The 26,286-nt window shown below is 42.6% G+C and overlaps 1 protein-coding gene across 1 annotated transcript in view; it reads right to left on the reverse strand.

The window, feature by feature from the left end:
- Positions 1-15,432: 15,432 nt before the first annotated feature.
- The window catches only part of LOC137384961 (chloride anion exchanger-like), a 58,319-nt gene continuing 47,465 nt past the window's right edge, over positions 15,433-26,286 (reverse strand). The window contains exons 18-20 of the mRNA XM_068059673.1: positions 21,663-21,808; positions 15,653-15,712; positions 15,433-15,566 (exon numbers count right to left, since the gene is read on the reverse strand). Of these exons, the coding sequence (XP_067915774.1) occupies positions 15,543-15,566; positions 15,653-15,712; positions 21,663-21,808 (230 nt within the window). The 3' untranslated portion in view covers positions 15,433-15,542. The remainder of the gene's footprint in view (positions 15,567-15,652; positions 15,713-21,662; positions 21,809-26,286) is intronic.

The following is a 26,286-nucleotide window of genomic DNA, read 5'->3' on the forward strand; positions in this document are numbered from 1 at the left end:
TCCCTCATTAATGCAAATGTCCTGAGGAACAATGCTGCACTCCCTCATTAATGTAAATGTCCTGAGGAACAATGCTGCACTCCCTCATTAAAGTATAGGTATTGAGGAACAATGCTGCACTCTCTCATTAATGTAAATGTCCTGAGGAACAATGCTGCACTCCCTCATTAAAGTATAGGTATTGAGGAACAATGCTGCACTCTCTCATTAATGTAAATGTCCTGAGGAACAATGCTGCACTCTCTCATTAATGTAAATGTCCTGAGGAACAATGCTGCACTCTCTCATTAATGTAAATGTCCTGAGGAACAATGCTGCACTCCCTCATTAATGTAAATGTCCTGAGGAACAATGCTGCACTCCCTCATTAAAGTATAGGTATTGAGGAACAATGCTGCACTCCCTCATTAATGCAAATGTCCTGAGGAACAATGCTGCACTCTCTCATTAATGTAAATGTCCTGAGGAACAATGCTGCACTCTCTCATTAATGCAAATGTCCTGAGGAACAATGCTGCACTCTCTCATTAATGTAAATGTCCTGAGGAACAATGCTGCACTCCCTCATTAAAGTATAGGTATTGAGGAACAATGCTGCACTCCCTCATTAATGCAAATGTCCTGAGGAACAATGCTGCACTCTCTCATTAATGTAAATGTCCTGAGGAACAATGCTGCACTCCCTCATTAATGCAAATGTCCTGAGGAACAAAGCTGCACTCTCTCATTAATGTAAATGTCCTGAGGAACAATGCTGTACTCTCTCATTAATGTAAATGTCCTGAGGAACAATGCTGCACTCTCTCATTAAAGTATAGGTATTGAGGAACAATGCTGCACTCTCTCATTAATGTAAATGTCCTGAGGAACAATGCTGCACTCTCTCATTAATGTAAATGTCCTGAGCAACAATGCTGCACTCCCTCATTAAAGTATAGGTATTGAGGTACAATGCTGCACTCCCTCATTAATGTAAATGTCCTGAGCAACAATGCTGCACTCCCTCATTAAAGTATAGGTATTGAGGTACAATGCTGCACTCCCTCATTAATGTAAATGTCCTGAGGAACAATGCTGCACTCCCTCATTAAAGTATAGGTATTGAGGTACAATGCTGCACTCCCTCATTAATGTAAATGTCCTGAGGAACAATGCTGCACTCTCTCATTAAAGTATAGGTATTGAGGTACAATGCTGCTCTCCCTCATTAATGTAAATGTCCTGAGGAACAATGCTGCACTCCCTCATTAATGTAAATGTCCTGAGGAACAATGCTGCATTCCCTCATTAAAGTATAGGTATTGAGGTACAATGCTGCACTCCCTCATTAATGTAAATGTCCTGAGGAACAATGCTGCACTCTCTCATTAAAGTATAGGTATTGAGGTACAATGCTGCTCTCCCTCATTAATGTAAATGTCCTGAGGAACAATGCTGCACTCCCTCATTAATGTAAATGTCCTGAGGAACAATGCTGCATTCCCTCATTAAAGTATAGGTATTGAGGTACAATGCTGCACTCCCTCATAAATGTAAATGTCCTGAGGAACAATGCTGCACTCTCTCATTAATGTAAATGTCCTGAGGAACAATGCTGCACTCTCTCATTAAAGTATAGGTATTGAGGTACAATGCTGCACTCCCTCATTAATGTAAATGTCCTGAGGAACAATGCTGCACTCCCTCATTAATGTAAATGTCCTGAGGAACAATGCTGCTCTCCCTCATTAATGTAAATGTCCTGAGGAACAATGCTGCACTCTCTCATTAATGTATAGGTATTGAGGTACAATGCTGCACTCCCTCATTAATGTAAATGTCCTGAGGAACAATGCTGCACTCCCTCATTAATGTAAATGTCCTGAGGAACAATGCTGCACTCCCTCATTAATGTAAATGTCCTGAGGAACAATGCTGCACTCTCTCATTAAAGTATAGGTATTGAGGTACAATGCTGCACTCTCTCATTAATGTAAATGTCCTGAGGAACAATGCTGCACTCCCTCATTAATGTAAATGTCCTGAGGAACAATGCTGCACTCTCTCATTAATGTAAATGTCCTGAGGAACAATGCTGCACTCCCTCATTAAAGTATAGGTATTGAGGTACAATGCTGCACTCCCTCATTAATGTAAATGTCCTGAGGAACAATGCTGCACTCTCTCATTAATGTAAATGTCCTGAGGAACAATGCTGCACTCCCTCATTAATGTAAATGTCCTGAGGAACAATGCTGCACTCTCTCATTAATGTAAATGTCCTGAGGAACAATGCTGCACTCTCTCATTAATGTAAATGTCCTGAGGAACAATGCTGCACTCCCTCATTAATGTAAATGTCCTGAGGAACAATGCTGCACTCTCTCATTAATGTAAATGTCCTGAGGAACAATGCTGCACTCTCTCATTAATGTAAATGTCCTGAGGAACAATGCTGCACTCTCTCATTAATGTAAATGTCCTGAGGAACAATGCTGCACTCTCTCATTAATGTAAATGTCCTGAGGAACAATGCTGCACTCCCTCATTAATGTAAATGTCCTGAGGAACAATGCTGCACTCCCTCATTAATGTAAATGTCCTGAGGAACAATGCTGCACTCTCTCATTAATGTAAATGTCCTGAGGAACAATGCTGCACTCTCTCATTAATGTAAATGTCCTGAGGAACAATGCTGCACTCTCTCATTAATGTAAATGTCCTGAGGAACAATGCTGCACTCTCTCATTAATGTAAATGTCCTGAGGAACAATGCAGCACTCTCTCATTAATGTAAATGTCCTGAGGAACAATGCTGCACTCTCTCATTAATGTAAATGTCCTGAGGAACAATGCTGCACTCCCTCATTAATGTAAATGTCCTGAGGAACAATGCTGCACTCCCTCATTAATGTAAATGTCCTGAGGAACAATGCTGCACTCCCTCATTAATGTAAATGTCCTGAGGAACAATGCTGCACTCCCTCATTAATGTAAATGTCCTGAGGAACAATGCTGCACTCTCTCATTAATGTAAATGTCCTGAGGAACAATGCTGCACTCTCTCATTAATGTAAATGTCCTGAGGAACAATGCTGCACTCTCTCATTAATGTAAATGTCCTGAGGAACAATGCTGCACTCTCTCATTAATGTAAATGTCCTGAGGAACAATGCTGCACTCTCTCATTAATGTAAATGTCCTGAGGAACAATGCTGCACTCCCTCATTAATGTAAATGTCCTGAGGAACAATGCTGCACTCCCTCATTAATGTAAATGTCCTGAGGAACAATGCTGCACTCCCTCATTAAAGTATAGGTATTGAGGAACAATGCTGCACTCCCTCATTAATGTAAATGTCCTGAGGAACAATGCTGCACTCTCTCATTAATGTAAATGTCCTGAGGAACAATGCTGCACACCCTCATTAAAGTATAGGTATTGAGGTACAATGCTGCACTCCCTCATTAATGTAAATTTCCTGAGGAACAATGCTGCACTCCCTCATTAAAGTATAGGTATTGAGGAACAATGCTGCACTCCCTCATTAATGTAAATGTCCTGAGGAACAATGCTGCACTCTCTCATTAAAGTATAGGTATTGAGGTACAATGCTGCACTCTCTCATTAAAGTATAGGTATTGAGGAACAATGCTGCACTCCCTCATTAATGTAAATGTCCTGAGGAACAATGCTGCACTCTCTCATTAATGTAAATGTCCTGAGGAACAATGCTGCACTCTCTCATTAATGTAAATGTCCTGAGGAACAATGCTGCACTCTCTCATTAAAGTATAGGTATTGAGGTACAATGCTGCACTCTCTCATTAAAGTATAGGTATTGAGGAACAATGCTGCACTCCCTCATTAATGTAAATGTCCTGAGGAACAATGCTGCACTCTCTCATTAATGTAAATGTCCTGAGGAACAATGCTGCACTCTCTCATTAAAGTATAGGTATTGAGGAACAATGCTGCACTCCCTCATTAATGTAAATGTCCTGAGGAACAATGCTGCACTCCCTCATTAATGTAAATGTCCTGAGGAACAATGCTGCACTCTCTCATTAATGTAAATGTCCTGAGGAACAATGCTGCACTCTCTCATTAAAGTATAGGTATTGAGGTACAATGCTGCACTCTCTCATTAATGTAAATGTCCTGAGGAACAATGCTGCACTCTCTCATTAAAGTATAGGTATTGAGGTACAATGCTGCACTCTCTCATTAAAGTATAGGTATTGAGGAACAATGCTGCACTCCCTCATTAATGTAAATGTCCTGAGGAACAATGCTGCACTCTCTCATTAAAGTATAGGTATTGAGGTACAATGCTGCACTCTCTCATTAATGTAAATGTCCTGAGGAACAATGCTGCACTCTCTCATTAAAGTATAGGTATTGAGGTACAATGCTGCACTCTCTCATTAATGTAAATGTCCTGAGGAACAATGCTGCACTCTCTCATTAAAGTATAGGTATTGAGGTACAATGCTGCACTCTCTCATTAATGTAAATGTCCTGAGGAACAATGCTGCACTCTCTCATTAAAGTATAGGTATTGAGGTACAATGCTGCACTCTCTCATTAAAGTATAGGTATTGAGGAACAATGCTGCACTCTCTCATTAATGTAAATGTCCTGAGGAACAATGCTGCACTCTCTCATTAAAGTATAGGTATTGAGGTACAATGCTGCACTCTCTCATTAATGTAAATGTCCTGAGGAACAATGCTGCACTCTCTCATTAAAGTATAGGTATTGAGGTACAATGCTGCACTCTCTCATTAAAGTATAGGTATTGAGGAACAATGCTGCACTCCCTCATTAATGTAAATGTCCTGAGGAACAATGCTGCACTCTCTCATTAAAGTATAGGTATTGAGGAACAATGCTGCACTCCCTCATTAATGTAAATGTCCTGAGGAACAATGCTGCACTCCCTCATTAAAGTATAGGTATTGAGGAACAATGCTGCACTCCCTCATTAATGTAAATGTCCTGAGGAACAATGCTGCACTCCCTCATTAAAGTATAGGTATTGAGGAACAATGCTGCACTCCCTCATTAATGTAAATGTCCTGAGGAACAATGCTGCACTCTCTCATTAATGTAAATGTCCTGAGGAACAATGCTGCACTCCCTCATTAAAGTATAGGTATTGAGGTACAATGCTGCACTCCCTCATTAATGTAAATGTCCTGAGGAACAATGCTGCACTCTCTCATTAAAGTATAGGTATTGAGGTACAATGCTGCACTCCCTCATTAATGTAAATGTCCTGAGGAACAATGCTGCACTCCCTCATTAAAGTATAGGTATTGAGGAACAATGCTGCACTCCCTAATTAATGTAAATGTCCTGAGGAATAATGCTGCACTCTCTCATTAAAGTATAGGTATTGAGGAACAATGCTGCACTCCCTCATTAATGTAAATGTCCTGAGGAACAATGCTGCACTCTCTCATTAAAGTATAGGTATTGAGGAACAATGCTGCACTCTCTCATTAATGTAAATGTCCTGAGGAACAATGCTGCACTCCCTCATTAATGTAAATGTCCTGAGGAACAATGCTGCACTCCCTCATTAAAGTATAGGTATTGAGGAACAATGCTGCACTCCCTCATTAATGTAAATGTCCTGAGGAACAATGCTGCACTCTCTCATTAATGTAAATGTCCTGAGGAACAATGCTGCACTCCCTCATTAAAGTATAGGTATTGAGGTACAATGCTGCACTCCCTCATTAATGTAAATGTCCTGAGGAACAATGCTGCACTCTCTCATTAAAGTATAGGTATTGAGGTACAATGCTGCACTCCCTCATTAATGTAAATGTCCTGAGGAACAATGCTGCACTCCCTCATTAAAGTATAGGTATTGAGGAACAATGCTGCACTCCCTCATTAATGTAAATGTCCTGAGGAACAATGCTGCACTCTCTCATTAATGTAAATGTCCTGAGGAACAATGCTGCACTCCCTCATTAAAGTATAGGTATTGAGGAACAATGCTGCACTCCCTAATTAATGTAAATGTCCTGAGGAATAATGCTGCACTCTCTCATTAAAGTATAGGTATTGAGGAACAATGCTGCACTCCCTCATTAATGTAAATGTCCTGAGGAACAATGCTGCACTCTCTCATTAAAGTATAGGTATTGAGGAACAATGCTGCACTCCCTCATTAATGCAAATGTCCTGAGGAACAATGCTGCACTCTCTCATTAAAGTATAGGTATTGAGGTACAATGCTGCACTCCCTCATTAATGCAAATGTCCTGAGGAACAATGCTGCACTCCCTCATTACAGTATAGGTATTGAGGTACAATGCTGCACTCCGTTATTTAAGTATAGGTATTGAGGAACAATGCTGCACTCCCTCAGTAATGTAAATGTCCTGAGGAACAATGCTGCACTCCCTCATTAATGCAAATGTCCTGAGGAACAATGCTGCACTCTCTCATTAATGCAAATGTCCTGAGGAACAATGCTGCACTCTCTCATTAAAGTATAGGTCCTGAGGAACAATGCTGCACTCTCTCATTAATGTAAATGTCCTGAGGAACAATGCTGCACTCTCTCATTAAAGTATAGGTATTGAGGTACAATGCTGCACTCCCTCATTAATGCAAATGTCCTGAGGAACAATGCTGCACTCCCTCATTACAGTATAGGTATTGAGGTACAATGCTGCACTCCGTTATTTAAGTATAGGTATTGAGGAACAATGCTGCACTCCCTCAGTAATGTAAATGTCCTGAGGAACAATGCTGCACTCCCTCATTAATGCAAATGTCCTGAGGAACAATGCTGCACTCTCTCATTAATGCAAATGTCCTGAGGAACAATGCTGCACTCTCTCATTAAAGTATAGGTCCTGAGGAACAATGCTGCACTCTCTCATTAATGTAAATGTCCTGAGGAACAATGCTGCACACCCTCATTAATGTAGAGGGACTGAGGAACAATGCTGCACTCTCTCATTAAAGTATAGGTATTGAGGTACAATGCTGCACTCTTTCATTAATGTAAATGTCCTGAGGAACAATGCTGCACTCCCTCATTAATGCAAATGTCCTGAGGAACAATGCTGCACTCTCTCATTAAAGTATAGGTATTGAGGTACAATGCTGCACTCTCTCATTAATATAAATGTCCTGAGGAACAATGCTGCACTCCCTCATTAATGTAAATGTCCTGAGGAACAATGCTGCACTCCCTCATTAATGCAAATGTCCTGAGGAACAATGCTGCACTCTCTCATTAATATAAATGTCCTGAGGAACAATGCTGCACTCCCTCATTAATATAAATGTCCTGAGGAACAATGCTGCACTCCCTCATTAATGTAAATGTCCTGAGGAACAATGCTGCACTCCCTCATTAATGCAAATGTCCTGAGGAACAATGCTGCACTCTCTCATTAAAGTATAGGTATTGAGGTACAATGCTGCACTCTCTCATTAATGTAAATGTCCTGAGGAACAATGCTGCACTCTCTCATTAAAGTATAGGTATTGAGGTACAATGCTGCTCTCCCTCATTAATGTAAATGTCCTGAGGAACAATGCTGCACTCTCTCATTAAAGTATAGGTATTGAGGTACAATGCTGCTCTCCCTCATTAATGTAAATGTCCTGAGGAACAATGCTGCACTCCCTCATTAATGTAAATGTCCTGAGGAACAATGCTGCACTCTCTCATTAAAGTATAGGTATTGAGGTACAATGCTGCTCTCCCTCATTAATGTAAATGTCCTGAGGAACAATGCTGCACTCTCTCATTAAAGTATAGGTATTGAGGTACAATGCTGCACTCTCTCATTAATGTAAATGTCCTGAGGAACAATGCTGCACTCTCTCATTAAAGTATAGGTATTGAGGTACAATGCTGCTCTCCCTCATTAATGTAAATGTCCTGAGGAACAATGCTGCACTCTCTCATTAAAGTATAGGTATTGAGGTACAATGCTGCTCTCCCTCATTAATGTAAATGTCCTGAGGAACAATGCTGCACTCCCTCATTAATGTAAATGTCCTGAGGAACAATGCTGCACTCTCTCATTAAAGTATAGGTATTGAGGTACAATGCTGCTCTCCCTCATTAATGTAAATGTCCTGAGGAACAATGCTGCACTCCCTCATTAATGTAGATGTCCTGAGGAACAATGCTGCACTCCCTCATTAATGTAAATGTCCTGAGGAACAATGCTGCACTCTCTCATTAATATAAATGTCCTGAGGAACAATGCTGCACTCCCTCATTAATGTAAATGTCCTGAGGAACAATGCTGCACTCTCTCATTAAAGTATAGGTATTGAGGTACAATGCTGCACTCTCTCATTAATGTAAATGTCCTGAGGAACAATGCTGCACTCTCTCATTAAAGTATAGGTATTGAGGTACAATGCTGCACTCTCTCATTAATGTAAATGTCCTGAGGAACAATGCTGCACTCTCTCATTAAAGTATAGGTATTGAGGTACAATGCTGCACTCTCTCATTAATGTAAATGTCCTGAGGAACAATGCTGCACTCTCTCATTAAAGTATAGGTATTGAGGTGCAATGCTGCACTCCCTCATTAATGTAAATGTCCTGAGGAACAATGCTGCACTCCGTCATTAATGTAAATGTCCTGAGGAACAAAGCTGCCCTCTGTTCTGTGATGCACAGAGCCTCAGGAATAACAGTGCACTCCTGAGTAATGTAAAGTTGTCTAGAGCTCCACTTTCTTGTTGTCTGAACTGATGTAATCTTCAGCAATGCATCGAAACCAGTACTGAAGGAGTGTTTTGAGTGATAATGTGATATAAAAAAAGACTGAGTTTTTTGTTTCATTCGTCATTTATTTTTTTGCCTGGTTCAATATGACATATTTCCACTTACGTGTTTTCCTGAAACTCAGTTTCAAATAAACATATTTGCCATGAATTGAAAAAGACATGTTTTTGTTACTTTGTTCCATTCGTATGCTTAATAATCACAATATGTAGTTATGATGAAAACCGTATTCAGCACTCCAGCTGTCACAAGCTGGGTGAACCATAATTTATTTCAACACATATTTAATTGTTTTACCCTGATCTTTCTTTTTTGCTTCTATCAAATAAAATCAGATGAACCCAAGATCCTCCTCTCTGGTCCGTATGGATTTTATTTTCCTTGATCGCTCCCATTAATAGAAATATAGTAATTCTCAATTAGACACTGAACTCATTTTCTTCCATTTTGTACAGAAATCACTGGTGTGAGCAATGTTTCTAAACCATGTGCTACAATATAAAATATCATCGCGATTTATCTGCATGTTTGACAATGCGTCAGAACTCAGCATATAATTGTCATAGTAACTACAGCAAGGTGCCTATAGAAATACAAAAACAATGTATGTCATGATGAGAATCGGGATATGAAAATGAAATTATTGATGAAAGAATCCTGAGTGTCACTGGTGAATCGTCGTCACTTGAACGTTTCGCACGTTAATGCTGCTTTCCATTTTCCCCAGAGACCAATAGTAGTCACGCTGCACTTCTATATGACCCAGAAATTTCATTGCCTTATGGTAAGCATGTAAGCAATCCAAGCTGATTGGTCTGCATTTAGCTGACGGGCCTCTGATCCAATGTCAATAAAGTGAGGGGGAGGGGTGGGGCAGGGATTCTGAGATGTTTCATCATCCAGTAAAGGAGCCTGGTGTCCTCCTTCTTTCTCCCTGCACCAGCTACTGATTTAACACTTCCACACAGGGTGGGAAATATTCTGGGTCACAATCACTTAACAACTGTATCCTCCCACCACTAACCACCATCTCGGCCACCAGTGCCAGCAATGCTACCATCAGATTCCTGAAGCAGGCTTGTGTTTAAGTGAACAGTTGAATGAAAGTAAAACAGTAGATCAATATAATTTAATTCTGTACAGTTCTCAGGATGTGGGCCCTCCCTGGTTGCCCTCTGGGCTTTAAGAATCAAGCACAGAGGCTGAAATTACATGCAGACTGGGTATGGATGACACATCTCAGCATCATTTCCTCGTCCCAGTTAGCCATAAATTACTAGATTTGTTGAATTCAGTTTCACAACTTGCCCTGTTGTCCTTTGACCTCTGGATTGTGAGTCATAGAGAGAGTCGTACAGCATAGAAACAGGCCCTTCGGCCCACCGCGTCCATGCCGACCATAATGCCTATCTATACTAATCCCACCTGCCTGCATTAATTCCATATCCCACTATGCTTTGCTCATTCAAGTACCTGTCTAGATGCCTCTTAAATGTTGCTACTGTTCCTGCCTCCACCACCTCCTCAGGCAGATCATTCCAGATACCCACTATTCTTGGTGTGAAAAATTTATTCCTTTGATCCCCTTTAAACCTCCTCCCTCTCACCTTAAATCTATGCCCTCTAGTTTTAGTCACCCCTACCATGGGAAACAGACCCTGGCTATCTACCCTATTTATGCCTCTCAATTTTATATACCTCTATCATGTCCCCTCTCAGCCTCTTTCGCTCCAGGGAAAACAGACGCAGCCTATCCAATCTCTCTTTACAACTCAAGCCCTCCAAACCAGGCAATATCCTTGCGAATCTTTTCTGCACCCTCTCTAGCTTAATCACTTCTTTCCTGTCGTGCAGTAACCAGAACTGCACACAGTACTCCAAATGCGGCCTAACCAACATTATATACAACTGTAACATGAAGTCCCAACTCTTGAACTCAATGCCTTGGCCGATGAAGGCAAGCATGCCATACACCTTCTTCACCACCCTGTCTACCTGTGTTGTCACTTTCAGTGAACTATGTACTTGCATCCCAAGGTCTCTCTGCTCAACAACACTCCCCAGGGCTCTGCCATTCACTGTATATGTCCTGCCCTGGTTTAACTTCCAAAATGCATCACTTCACACTTGTTTGCGTTAAATTCCATTTGCCAATCCCTTGCCAACTTTCCCAGTTGACCTATATTCTGTTGTAACCTTCTTCACTGTCCACTATACCACCAATTTTGGTGTCATCTGCAAACTTACTAATCATGCCCCCTACATTCACATCCAAGTCATTAATATATATGACAAACAACAGAGAGCCCAGCACCGAACCCTGTGGCACACCACTGGTCACCGGCCTCCAATCTGAAAAACAACCCTCCACTACCACCCTCTGCCTCCTATCACCAAGCCAATTTTGTATCCAATTGGCTAGCTCACCCTGGATCCCATGTGTTTGAACCTTCTGGACCAGCCTACCATGTGGGACCTGGTCAAAGGCCTTGCTAAAGTCCATGTAGACAACGTCCATCGCCCTGCCCTCGTCAATCCGCTTGGTCACCTCCTCACAAAACTCAAATCAAATTCGTGAGACATGATTTCCCATGCACAAAGCCATGCTGACTATCCCTAATCAGATCATGCCTTTCCAGATGCATATAAATCCTGTCTCTCAGAATCCCTTCCAATAACTTTCTCACCACTGATGTCAGGCTCACCAGCCTGTAGTTCCCTGGCTTATCCCTGCTGCCCTTCTTAAATAAAGGCACAACATTAGCTATCCTCCAGTCTTCCGGTACCTCACCTGTGGATAACGATGATACAAAAATCTCTGCCAGGGCCCCAGCAATCTCCTCCCTTGCTTCCCATAGCATCCTAGGATACACCTGGTCAGGCCATGGGGATTTATCCACCTGAATGCGCTTCAAAACCTCCAACACCTCCTCCTTTGTAATGTTGATATGCTCCAGGATATCGCTGTTCCCTCCCTTGAACTCACTAGCTTCTATGACCTTCTCCATGGTAAATACAGATGAGAAATATTCATTTAAGACCTCGCCCATTTCCTGTGGCTCCACACATAAATTGCCACACTGATCCTGAATGGGATCTACTCTCTCCCTAGCTACCCTTTTACTCTTAATATACTTATAGAATCTTTTAGGATTCTCCTTTAGCTTATCTGCCAGGGAAATCTTATGGCCCCTTTTAATGGAGTAACCTGCAGAAAAGATTCACAAGGATGTCGCCTGGTTTGGAGGGCTTGAGTTATAAAGAGAGATTGGATAGGCTGAGTCTGTTTTCCCTGGAGTGAAGGAGGCTGAGAGGGGATACGATAGAGGTACATAAAATTGAGAGAGATGGAGTTTAATCCGGACAAATGTGAGGTAATGCATTTTGGAAGATCTAATACAGGTGGGAAGTATACAGTAAATGGCAGAACCCTTAGGAGTATTGACAGACAGAGAGATCTGGGCGTACAGGTCCACAGGTCACTGAAAGTGGCAATGCAGGTGGATAAGGTAGTCAAGAAGGCATACGACATGCTTGCCTTCATCGGTCAGGGCATAGAGTATAAAAATTGGCAAGTCATGCTGCAGCTGTACAGAACCTTAGTTAGGCCACACTTGGAATATTGCGTACAATTCTGGTTGCCACCCAACCAGAAGGATGTGGAGGCTCTGGAGAAGGTACAGAAGAGGTTTACCAGGATGTTGCCTGGTCTGGAGGGTATTAGCTATGAGGAGAGGTTGGATAAACCCAGAATGTTTTCACTGGAATGACGGAGGTGGAGGGGCGACATGATAGAGGTTTACAAAGTTATGAGTGGCATGGACAGAGTGGATAGTCAGAAGCTTTTTCCCAGGGTGGAAGAGTTAGTTACTGGGGGACATAAGTTTAAGGTGCGAGGGACAAAGTTTAAAGGCGATATGCGAGGCAAGTTTTTTTACACAGAGGGTGGTGAGTGCCTGGAACTTGCTGCCGGGGGAGGTGGTGGAAGCAGGTATGATAGTGACGTTTAAGCGGCATCTTGACAAATACATGAATAGGATGGGAATAGAGGGATACGGACCCGGAAGTGCAGAAGGTTTTAGTTTAGGCAGGCATCAAGATCGGCGCAAGCTTGGAGGGCCGAATGGCCTGTTCCTGTGCTGTACTGTTCTTTGTTTTGTTTTCGCCCTCCTAATTTCCTTCTTAAGTGTAGTCCTACATCCCCTGTACTCCTCAAGGGACTTGCTTGATCCCAGCTGCCTATACCTGACATATGCCTCCTTCTTTGTCCTGACCAGACGCTCAATATCCCTCGTCAACCAAGGTTCCCTAAACTTGCCAGCCTTGCCCTTCCATCTAACAGGAACATGCCGGCCCTGAACTCTTCCCATCTCACTTTTAAAAGCCTCCCACTTGCCAGATGTCCCTTTTCCTGTAAGCAACCTCTCCCCTTCAACTTTTGAGAGTTCCTGTCTGATGCCATCGAAATTAGCCTTCCCCCAATTTAGGACTTCAACCTGAGGACCAGTCCTATCCTTTTCCGTGACTATCATGAAGCCAATAGAGTTATGGTCACTGGTCCCAAAGTGCTCCCCCACTGACACATGAATCACCTGCCCATCCTCACTTCCTAAGAGGAGATCGAGTGTCGCCCCTTCTCTGGTAGGGCCATCCACATACTGCTTCAGAAAACTATCCTGGACACACTTAAATTCTTCCCCATCTGATCCCTTAGCACTAATGCAGTCCCAGTCAAGATTAGGGAAGTTAAAATCACCTACTATTACAACCCTATAATTCCTACACCTATCTGTGATTTCCCTACATATATGCTCCTCCACTTCCGTCTGGCTATTGGGGGGCCTGTAGTATAATCCCATCAAAGTGATCACCCCTTTCTTATTTCTTCCCAATGGCCTCGCTGGACATTCCCCCCGGGATATCCTCTCTAAGTACTGCCGTGATGTCCTCCCTAATCAATAGTGCAACTCCCCCTCCTCTCTTACCTCCACCTCTGTCACGCCGGAAGCATCGGTACCCCAGAACATTGAGCTGCCAGTCCTGCCCATCCCTCAACCACATTTCCGTAATAGCTATAATATCATAATCCCATGTACCGATCCATGCTCTGAGTTCATCTGCCTTACCTGTAAGGCTTCTTGCATTAAAGTAAATGCAGTTTAGCCTACCAGACCTTCCACACTCCCTGTCCTGCCCCTGCCCGGCCTGGTTACTGGACGCTTGCTTTAACCTCTACATTTGCCACAACTATCTCATCAGAGAGACTATTACTTTGGATCCCACCCCCCTGCAAGACTAGTTTAAACCCTCCCGAGTAGTACTAGCAAACCTCCCCACAAGGATATTGGTCCCCCTTCCAGTTTAGATGCAACCCGTCCTTCTTGTCCAGGCCACCTCTGCACCAGAAGAGATCCCAATGATCCAAGTAGCTGAAGCCCTCCCGCCTACACCAGCTCTTCAGCCACACATTCATTTGCCTTATCCTCCTATTCCTACCCTCACCAGTATGTGGCACAGGGAGTAATCCTGAGATTACGACCCTAGAGGTCCTGCTTTTTAACCTTCTGCCGAACTCCCTATATTCAGTTTGCAGGACCTCATCTCTCTTCCTGCCTATGTCGTTAGTACCAAATTGGACCACTACCTCTGGCTGCTCACCCTCCCCCTTCAGAATGTCCTGCAGCTGCTTCGAGATATCCTTGAGCCTAGCACCAGGGAGGCAACATACCATCCTGGAGTCATGTTTGTGGCCACAGAAATGCCTATCTGCACCCCTTACGATAGAATCCCCTATCACTATAGCTCTTCCACCCCTTTTCCTCCCCTGCTGTGCAGCAGAGCCCTCCGTGGTGCCACAAACTAGGCTGTTGCTGTACCATTACCGCTGGGCTTCCCCACCTAGAGTCGAAGGCCAACTACTAACAGGAACTCCTTCCATAAATTGCTGTTTGTTGATGTGACTGAACTTACAGTTACATCCAGTATGTTATTTTTATACAATATCCCTCTTTCAGATGAGATGTTAAACCGAGGTCCCATCTGCCTGCATGGGTGGATGTAAAAGATTCCATGGCATTATTTGGAAGAAGAGCAGGGGAGTTCTCCCTGGTGTCCTGGTCAATATTTATCCCTCAAACAACATCACAAAAATAGATTATCTGGTCGTTATCACATTGCTGGTTGTGGGAGTTTGCTGTGTGTAAATTGGTTGCTGCGTTTCTTACATTACAACAGTGACTTTAAAAGTACTTCATTGGCTGAAATGCACTTTGAGACATCTGGTGGTCATGAAAAGCACTATTTAAATGCAAGTCTTTCTTTTCTTAGTATGGGTGAAAAGTGGTACTACTGGAGTGTAGATATTGGAGCATGAACGGGAAGTGTGTGAATAGACCAGTTCCAAATTAAGTGTGCAGGGCTGAGGCCAACTGTGTCAGAACAGCTCCAGATACCTTCATGAACAGACCTCACACCAGCTGTGATGATGGGACAGTGCAGGACACTCACTGTTACTGGCTCTTCGTTTCTGTATTTCTTTGCAATGTACGACATTATGTCACATCTTTGTCTTAAAAATTACAATCATACATTGATTCATTAAAGTTTCAATATGAATCCAGCACAGTGACAGCCTTTGTAGAACAAATTCTGCATATAAGGGCAACACAAGTTAAGCTAAAATGATGGTCCTTTTTGGATGTGGTTTAGTTTTCAATATTGTGATGCATATGCTTTCTGCATCAGTTTTCCAATCATATTTCAAATACTCAGTCGATCAGAACTGTGTATCCAATAACACCTGTAAGTAAACCAGATAATGGAGCCATTAACTTGGAAAGAACAATATTGTCTACTAAAAGTACAAAGGATATGTTTCTAACTTACCAAACAGGTCCTCTTTTTTAATTCTCCTTCAGAATGAAATGATTCCTTGGTACTTTGTACCTACAGACAATATTAAATAGGATTATAATCTGCAGACTCGACAGTCTCCCATTGTTCCATATTGAAAAGAGCATGATTAGTTGCTTAGTTAATGGTCAACTGCCCATGGTTAGTTAATGATCTCCTGTGCATGGTTAATTGGTTCATTAAGTCTCCTGCACGTGGTTAGTTGGTTGCTTAATGACAATTAGCTTACCTCTTTTACAGATAGAATTGTAAGAGGTGTATAACTGCCCATCTTTCCATACCAGCTGCAAAAAGTTGGGAATGTCAATTGGTCTTAACTGGTCTTTTCTGGTCTCAATTACAAGTATTGGTGTTGTCTGGTTGTCTGGATACAACTGGGATAACTGGCAACATTAACTGGTCACCATTTGGTATTCAAAATTGTCCAGTTGACTTTAACTGGAAGCATTTGGGCTCATCTGGTACCTTGTCTTGCTGACTGGTTCATCTAGAATCAGTTGGGACACAAAGTGGCACCAGTTGGAATTAAGTGGAGCCAGTTGACATATAACTGCTTCAACTGTAACCAGTTGACAAGCAGAATCTTTGAACTGGAAAATATTACTGATAGTCAATCCAGTTGAATCCAACTGATTGACTTAATCAAACCAGTAAGACTGCCTGCAGCTTAAAAAAGTGCCCCTGTGTCTCTGTCTGTGTGCTCTTTGGTTCTTTATAGGACTCTGCTTTTGTATCTTTTTTCAGAGCTCCCTACATGATATCCATTGAATTGAACTGTATTCTGCATTGCTGCACCTCTTTTTCCAATACAGCTCTATGAGAAGGTGAAAAATATGTTCAAATTTATTTTCTGGTTAAAAAGGTGTAAATATATTTCAATTCATGTTTTGATTGGAAAGACTGTAAAATATGTTTAAAGTAATTTATGAAAATTCAAAGGAATGCTATATTTGGTTTTATGAAAGTTCTGTTGCAAGACTGTGCCATTAAGGCTGGGTGAGACAGGAGAAGCCAAACAGGTTAGGAAAAAAAGTATCAATTGTTATAAGGTCAGGAAGGACAAGCTGCACAGAACTTGCACTTTGACACATATAGGCGGATCTGAAATAAGTGATACATAAAGCAGGGTCTATCCACAGAATAGGAAGAGACAGGGTCACAGCAAGAACCACAGAAGAAGACAGAGTAGAAGAAGAAAACAGAGAAGGACTGAAGACAACATCACCTGCGTCCAGGCAGCTTCGAGGAGCAAGGATCGAAAGCAGCTTGTCTACTCTCGCCTATTGTTAAGTATTTTGTTTAAGCATTTATTCTGTTGACGTGTTGCACTGATGCCATTGTTTGTTGCCCTTTTTGTCTTGTCCAAGAACTTGGCTAAGGTCAGGGACCTTACAGCTCTGTCTGATTATAAACAGATATGCAGTAAATTGGAGTTGTGCAAATGGCCTCCCAACTCTGATATATGAATGATGCTAATTATTTTTCACAAAATCAGACATGCCTAGGCATAGCGGTGCACCCCCAGCACCACACAAACATAGTCAGACATGTCTGCACCCCCAGCAAAAACCAGGCAGAGTCAGGAAGTCCCAATTCTTATGAAGCATGAAGAAGCCATACAGTGAGCAGTTGTATACTGTAATTGATGGTGTCATGCTCGGCCTCCACCTGCCAAGAATGAGACATATTAATTTTGTCATGAACATTGAGTTTAAACTGTTACTGGAGTGAAGAAAGGACTTGTTAAACAGATCAGCCGTGGCTGGAAAAGACATTTGCATATTAACAGACGGTGCTTGGAAGGACAAAGGACCATTCCCTGACACATTCAACCCACAATGGAGCTTGATCACCAGGTATTGTGTGTAACAGCAACATTCCAGAGACTGCTAAGGTGATAAAATCCAAGACATAGTCAGACCAGTTAGTCACATGACTAACCTGCTTGGCAACCTGGGTTTTCTGAATTGTACAAACTGTTTGAACTCGGAGTGTCTAATTGCTCCTGGACTGAAAAGACCTCTCTCCTGTCTGCTCCCATCTCTTTTTCACAAGCCTCTGAATCCACTGAAGATACATGAACCCCAAGAGAGAAAAGTCTCCTGCAGTGAACTAGGATTAAGAAGAATACTGGGCACCAACAAAAAGCAACATCTACCTACAATCAAGGATTCTACAGTGAGTTCAAAGCACCATAACAAAAAACCCTCTTCAGAGATTGCCTCAAACGTTTCCACTTTATTTTTCTTCTGCTCTTTCTGTCCCTATCTGCATGTGTGTATCACGTATGCATGCTCGCATGGGCGTGTCGTGTATCCATAGGCATTAACCGAATTAGAGTTTAGGTTTAAGTTTAATAAATTTCAACTTTTCTTCTTTAAACCTGAGAAACCTTATTTGTGCTGGTTTCTTTGCCTTATAATTAGAAAGCGGTGAACAAGGATTCACCCAGAGGGAGCTAAAAACATGGTGTGTTTAAAATTAAACCCTGTTACAGTAAGACCAGGTGACGGCTCAGAGGGACCCCCTAGACACCTTTGTCACCTGGTTGTAACAATGGCAAGGTAATTATTCTTATAATTAATTTTAAGAACATTAGATAATCATTGTTGCCTTCAACAGAAGGTATCGATCATTCTGACATTTAGTGCAGTGCTAAACTTGGCTCCATAATGACTTAAGTCATTCAGTGAGACAGAACCATTGTAATTAGAGTCTATAATTAATTAATTTGTTAATTAGAGTTCAGAACATCACAAATTTCTCTCAACAGGAGTTTGGCAGGGAGACCTCTTGTCTTGGAAGTCTGTGACTTTATCTTTTTCTCTTATTTACAGTATGCATCACACATCACCTCCAAACCCAGGAGCTGAATGAGGAATCTGTCAATCACTGAGAAAATACAAGACCTCAGTAGAAGACCAAAATTCGGTGAACCATCAAATATCTAAATGTAATTAGGGTTTAAGTTTCGTATTTTGATTACAGCTGTAATTTAATGTTTTTGCATTTTAACTGCTGTATTCACTTATTTCTTGATTTCTGCACCATGTTTAATTTCGTTTTGGCTATTTACCTGAGTTTTGTCTTTTTCTATGTCACAAAAAAATTTGAAACGAACAGCCAGGAGCATTTTTAGCTTCATTGCATGACCACAACACACACCACGTAGATCATTTTCACTTGTTAGTGGTATTTAACACTTTTCACAAGTTTACACTCTGGTCTCAAATGGAACGAGTTGAGTCAGAAATCAGCCTAACTGGTCACAGCTGTATACAATATAATTTTCAATTGGAACCAGGTTCACTGGTCTCTCAGGAGCCAATATAATTATCAACCGGAACAAGTACAAATGGTCAACTGGAACCAGTATAACTGGTCCAATTGTCCAAATTTCAAGAACACAAGTAAGAGGAACAGAAGTAGACCATATTGCCCATCAAGTCTGCTCCATCATTCAATACAATCATGGCTGATCTTGGGCTTCAATTCCACTTTCCTGCCCGCTCCCCATATCCCTTGATTCCCTGTGAGACCAACGATCTATCTATCCCAGCTTTAAATGTATTCAATGATGGGGTAGAGAATTCCAAAGATTCACAATCCTTTGAGTGTAATAATTTTTCCTCATCTCTGTCCTGAACCATATGGGGGGAGGGGCACTGCGAGCCATGGAGGGCGGAGGGGGAGAGGGCACTGAGAGCCATGGCGGGAGGGGAGGGGGAAGAGGGGAGGGGGAAGAGGAGAGGGCACTGAGAGCCATGGAGGGAGGGGGAGAAAAAGCAAAAGAAATGGTATGTTGGAGCAGAGAGACAGGCAAATGGAAAGGAAATTTTAAAAAGAGGTGAAGGAGAAAGGAAAGAATTAGAAGGGAAGAAGGTGACTACTTACCCATTGGAATAATTTGACAGCAGGTGTAATCCAGGGTGAGTTACCCTGTACAATGTTACAGTGTCACTATTAGTAGGTCAATATTAACCATAGTAACATCCTATATAATCTATTGATGATGTTAAAGTGCCCCCAATAACGTCTTGCTGGTTTGAGCTGTTTATGGTTTGAGTATCTATGGATGTTATTTACATGTAATTCTAGATAGCATTCAATAAGGTTTTCCACAGGAGACTGTAAATATAAATGAGAGTGAGTGAAATTGGAGGCAATCTTTAGGCTTGGACAAAGAGTTAGTGAGGAGGTAGACAGATAGTAGGGATGATGGGTATGTATTCAAATTAGCAGATTGTGATGAATGGTGTCCTTGAGGGATCTTCAGTGAGGTCTCAGCTTTTCATTATATTTATAAATGACTGGGATGAAGGAATAAAGAACTTTATCTCCAAGTTGACTAAGTCAGGTGCACAGTAAATCATGTAGGTGGGAGCAGAAAGTTGCAAAGGGACTTTGATAGATTAAGTGAATTGGTAAAACTGCTGGGCGGAGTTCACTGTGGGTAAGTGTGAGGTCATCTTTGAACCTAATATAGATCGGAGTATTTTCTAAATGGCAAGAAGCTATCGGCGCTGTGGAGGAGCAGAGAAAGTGTTCACTAAATAAACATGGCCCAGAGAAAGTACAAGAATCTCTAAATGAACCAGTACAAAAAAATAATTTAAAAAAGCAAATGGAATGCTGGCCTTTATCCCAGGACGGCTGGAATACAAAAGGATGGAAGTTATGTCACAACTGCACAGAGCTCTGGTTAAACCCACTTAGAGTAACTGCATTCAGTTCTGAGCACCATACCTCAGGAAGGATATATTGGCCTTGGAGGGGGTGCAGCACAGATTCACCAGAATGATACGGGGTTAAAAGGATATAATTATGAGGACAGGTGCCATAGACTTGAACACTGGAAGGTTAAAGGGTGATCGAACTTAAGATGAGCAAAGGAGTTGATAGGATAGATAGAGAAAAATTATTTCATCCTGTGGGAGAGTCCAGAACAAGATAACTCCGGTTTCCTCCCACAGCCAAAGACTTGCAGGTGATAGGTAAATTGGCCATTGTAAATTGCCCCTAGTGTAGGTAGGTGGTAGGGAATATGGGATTACTGTAGGGTTAGTATAAATGGGTGGTTGTTGGTCGGCACAGACTCAGTGGGCCGAAGGGCCTGTTTCAATGCTGTATCTCTAAATAAAAAAATAAAATAACCTTAAAATTAGAGCTAGTCCATTTGGAAGTGATGTCCTAAAGCATTTCTTCACACAAAGGGTAGTGGAAAACTGGAACTGTCTCCCCCAAAAAGCTGTTGAGGTTGGGGGTCAATTGAAAATTTCAAATCTGAGGTTTTTTTGTTAGGTAAGGGTATTAAGGAATTTGGAGCCAAGACGGGTAAGAGGAGATAAATACAAATCAACCACCATCCTGGAACAAACTCAAGTGGACTCTCCAGTTCCTAGGTTACTATTTTTGTGCCACACTATTGCTGCCATGAAGGTGAAGGGAACCCCAGCAGTGCTTGGTAATGTGGGCAGCACTGTACCCACCTACGATTAACACAGGCCGTCAGCCCTGTGCCACCACTAGATCCCAAGCACGCCACAGTCCACATCTTTGTTCCAAACTCACTTGATCATTCAGTGGAGAAGGGGGAATCAGGGATAGGGCAAGCAGGAAACCTGGGCATGTGTTATCTATCCATAACAGTTCACAGGGCTGGTTTCCTGACTAAGTAATTTCCAGCTAATGGTGTCAGATGTGGCTCACTGATAGTTAATTATCATATTGCTGTTTGTAGGATCTTGCTCTATGCAAATCGGTTGCTGTGTTTCATGCATTATATCATTTAAAAAGTACTGTAAAGAGGTTTGGGATGTCCTAAGGTCATGAAAGGCGCTATATAAATGCAAGTTTGCTCTTTTTTCCCTACCTTTCTTGTTCTAATTGTCCCTTTGTGTACAGTATCCTAATATAAAGCAAAGTGGTTTTAAATATCTAGTCATGATTCTGGCTCGGTGAAATAACAGATGTACAAACATACCTTGTCATCTTTGAAGTTCACAGAATTGCTGGGATCGTGTTTATCTAATATGCAGAGCATTGCATCGTGGATTGTAACGAAGAATATTTTTGGCGTGATTTCATCATCAAAAAATCCACATTTTTCTAATTTTTCCAGGATTAAATCTGAAAGTAAACAAAACAATGACATGTTCAAATACTTATATTTCCAAATCTCTGATTTGAGGCAACTATAAAGATCAAAGACTCAAATTCTCTGCTGGTGAATTTCTGAATCCTAATCTCTCGGTTGGGTGCAGTTCAAACTCGAGATTGGAACTTGTGCTTTTTCCTTTGTTATGGAAACAAGGTGGTAACAAGACAGACATTCTCGCACTCCAGAATAGGCATCTCATCCCACCAGAATCCTGCCCACTGGCACGTAGGTAAGGGTGAGGCAGAGCTCCACCCAGATTAGCGTATCCACTGGGTATTTTTATTGATTTTCAGGAAGTGGGCATAGCTGGCAAGGCCGGAATTTATTGCCCATCTCCAGTTGTCCTGAGGTGGTGGTGGTGAAGGTAGTCTCATTTATTTTATTTATTTATTTAGAGATACAGCACTGAAACAGGCCCTTCGGCCCACCGAGTCTGTGCCGACTATCCACCCATTTATACTAATCCTACATTAATCCCATATTCCTACCACATCCCCACCATTCTCCTATCACCTACCTATACAGGGGCAATTTACAATGGCCAATTTACCTATCAACCTGCAAGTCTTTGTCTGTAGGAGGAAGTTGGAGCACCCGACGACAACCCACGCGGTCACAGGGAGAACTTGCAAACTCCGCACAGGCAGTACCCAGAATCGAACGTGGGTCGCTGGAGCTGTGAGGCTGCAGTGCTAACCACTGCACCGCTGTACCGCCCACTGCAGTCTCTGTGGTAAAGGTTTCTCATTGAACCACTGCAGTCTATGTGGTGAAGGTTTCTCATTGAACCACTGCAGTCTATGTGGTGAAGGTTTCTCATTGAATGATTGCAGTCTCTGTGGTGAAGGTTTCTCATTGAATGATTGCAGTCTCTGTGGTGAAGGTTTCTCATTGAACCACTGCAGTCTCTGTGGTGAAGGTTTCTCATTGAACCACTGCAGTCTCTGTGGTGAAGGTTTCTCATTGAACCACTGCAGTTTCTGTGGTGAAGGTTTCTCATTGAATGATTGCAGTCTCTGTGGTGAAGGTTTCTCATTGAACCACTGCAGTCTCTGTGGTGAAGGTTTCTCATTGAACCACTGCAGTCTCTGTGGTGAAGGTTTCTCATTGAACCACTGCAGTCTCTGTGGTGAAGGTTTCTCATTGAATGATTGCAGTCTCTGTGGTGAAGGTTTCTCATTGAACCACTGCAGTTTCTGTGGTGAAGGTTTCTCATTGAACCACTGCAGTCTCTGTGGTGAAGGTTTCTCATTGAATCACTGCAGTCTCTGTGGTGAAGGTTTCTCATTGAACCACTGCAGTCTCTGTGGTGAAGGTTTCTCATTGAATCACTGCAGTCTCTGTGGTGAAGGTTTCTCATTGAACCACTGCAGTCTATGTGGTGAAGATTTCTCATTGAACCACTGCAGTCTATGTGGTGAAGGTTTCTCATTGAACCACTGCAGTCTCTGTGGTGAAGGTTTCTCATTGAACCATTGCAGTCTCTGTGGTGAAGGTTTCTCATTGAACCACTGCAGTCTCTGTGGTGAAGGTTTCTCATTGAACCACTGCAGTCTCTGTGGTGAACGTACTCTCCTAGTGCTGTTAGAATATAAGAACTAGAAGCAGGAGTCGGCCATGCAGCCCCTTGAGCCTGCTTCGCCATTCAATAATATCATAACCAATCTTTGATCTCAACTCCACTTTCCCACTGGTCCCCTTATCCCTTGATTCCCTTCGAGTCCAAACATTTATCAATCTCAGCCTTGAATATACTCAATGATGGAATATCCACAGTCCACTAGGGCAGAGAATTCAAAAGATTCGCAACCCTCTTAGTAAAGAAATCTTTCCTCATCTCAGTCCTAAATAGCCAACCTTTTATCCTGTGACTATGCCTCCATGTTCTAGATTCTCCATTCGAGAGAAAAGTCTCTCCAGAGTGACATTGTCAAACCCCTTCAGAATCTTACATGTTTCAATGAGATCACCTTTCATTCTTCTGAACTCCAAAGAGTGTACAGTCCCAATTTACTCAATCTCTCCTCATTGGACAACCTTCTTGTCCCAGGAATGCAGCACCTCTAAAGCAAGTATATCTTTCCTTAGATACAGAGACCAAAATGGTGCACAGTGCCCTGTACAATTGCAACAAGATTTCCTTACTCTTATACAACTTGCAAGAGGAGAGGGAAGAGAGAAGAGGGGAAAGAGAGGGGGAAAGAGTGGCGGGACGGGGAGAGAGAGATAGAGAGGAGAGGGGCGAGGGGAGTGAGAGTGGTGGGAGAGGAGAGAGAGGGGGAGGGAAAGAAAGAGAGGAGAGAGAAGGAGGGAGAGGGTAGAGATGGGAGAGAGATAGGGGAGCAAGAGATGGCGAGAGAGAGAGGGGAGAGGGCAGAGAGAGGGGAAAGGGGTGCGAGTGGGGGAAGAGAGAGTGGGGGAGAGAGATGGACACAGAAAGGGGATAGGGATTGACTCAGAGAGGGAGGGAGGGAGAGCGAGAGGGGAGAGAAAGGGATCATGATCACTCTTTTAATTGGCTGACCCCACAAAATTCACAAGAGATGGCCGATACTAGCAGGGTCGGGTTGTCAACTGGACAGGGATAGGCACCAGCATGTTTCACCACAGACATTTGACAAAATTATTGACTCAGCCATGGACATGGGGGCAATTAATTTGTATATATGTACAGCCAACCTAATGCCATCAAAACACAGTCCCATTTAAACCACATTTCTCCCTATTTAGTGAGATACCTGGTATTGTTTTTGTTTGCACAAATAGTCAATGTCTGCCTGCATTGATGTAGCGATGCGGAGAATCCAGATAGATGTCCATCGGTCAGGAGTGATCATGATCCCTTTCTCTCCCCTCTCGCTCTCCCTCCCTCTCTGAGTCAATCCCTATCCCCTTTCTGTGTCCATCTGTCTTCCCCCTCTCTCTCTCTCTCCCCCCACTCGCTCCCTTCCCTCTCTCGCTATCTCTTGCTCCCCCTATATCTCTCCCCCTCCCTCTCCTCTTTCTTTCCCTCCCCCTCTCTAACCTTCTTCTCTCCCTCTCGCCCCTCTCCTCTCTCTCTCCCTCTCTCTCTCTGACAGTTGCACAGAGCGGGAACTCTCAGCTTTGTGATTGGTCAATTTTTTTTGAAAAGCAGCCTTAGTTTCCCAGATGACAGGTGCTAAAGCAGAGACAGCAGTTTCTGGACTTCGGACAACTTCGTGGTTTGCCGGCAAGCTTTTTAAAAAAATCGGAACCTGCCAGGAAACCACGAACTTGTCTGGAGTTCAGAAACTGCTGCCTCTGCTTCAGCAGCTGTCAGCTGTGAAACTAACGGTTGTGAATTTTTAAAAAACCGGTCAGAAAGAAGAAGTCAATAGGAAATTTCTCATCCTTGAAATTACCAGTCATGAAACTCAGAATTTTTACCACGGACACGTTGCTGATTCCCGTGACTAGGACATGGTTCTGACACTCTGTCGAAAACTAGACCTATAGGATTCTGCCCCTTGTGTCCTCCCCACAGCTTAATATCCCACCTAGCCTTGTATTGTCAGCAAACCTGGATGGATTACAACATCTACTTGTATTCATATAGCACCTTGAACTTAAAATGTCCCAAGGCGATTCACAGGAGTGTTATCAAGCAAAATTTGACACTGAGCTACAGTGCGAGATATTAGGGCAGATGGCCAAAAGCTTGATCGAAAAGATAGGTTTCAAGGAGTGTTTTAAAGGAAGGAAACCAGGTAGAGCGGTGAAGGGAGGGAATTCTAGAGATTAGGGCCAAGACAACTGAAGGTGCAGCCACCAATGGTAGAGCGATTAAATTTGAGGACGCTCAAGAGGCCAGAACAAAGAAGGGTTGGGGGGCTGAAGGCGATTACAGAGATAGGGAGGGGAGAGACCTTGGAGGGATTTGAAAACAAGGATTAGAATTTTAAAATCAAGGTGTTGCTTAATTGGGACCCAATGTACATCAGCGAGCACAGGGGTGTTAGGTGAATGGGAAATAGTTCGAGCAAGGACACAAGGAGCAATGGATGAACCCAAGTTTATGGATGGTAGAATGTGGGGAACCAGTCAGGGGTGTGTTGGAATAGTCGAGTCTAAACGTAACAAAACACATGAATGAGGGTTTCAGTAGCAGATGAGCTGAGACAAGGGTAAAGTCGGGCGATGATACGGAAGTAGAAATAGACGATCTTAGTGGTAGAGCAGACAGATGATTGAAAGCTCATCTCAGGATCAAATATGACACCAAGGTTACAAACAGACTGGTTCAGCCTCAGACAGTTGGCAGGGAGAGGCATGGAATCGATGGCAAGGGAGCAGAGATTGTAGCAGGGACCAAAGACTGTCTTCCCATTATTTAACTGGAGGAAATTTCTGCTCATCCAGTACTGTTGGACATGCAGTTTGATAATTTAGCAACAGTGGAGGATTGAGAAAGCTGGTGGTGAGGTAA

The sequence above is a fragment of the Heterodontus francisci genome, chromosome 27 (assembly GCF_036365525.1).
Source record: "Heterodontus francisci isolate sHetFra1 chromosome 27, sHetFra1.hap1, whole genome shotgun sequence".
Lineage (NCBI taxonomy): Eukaryota > Metazoa > Chordata > Chondrichthyes > Heterodontiformes > Heterodontidae > Heterodontus > Heterodontus francisci.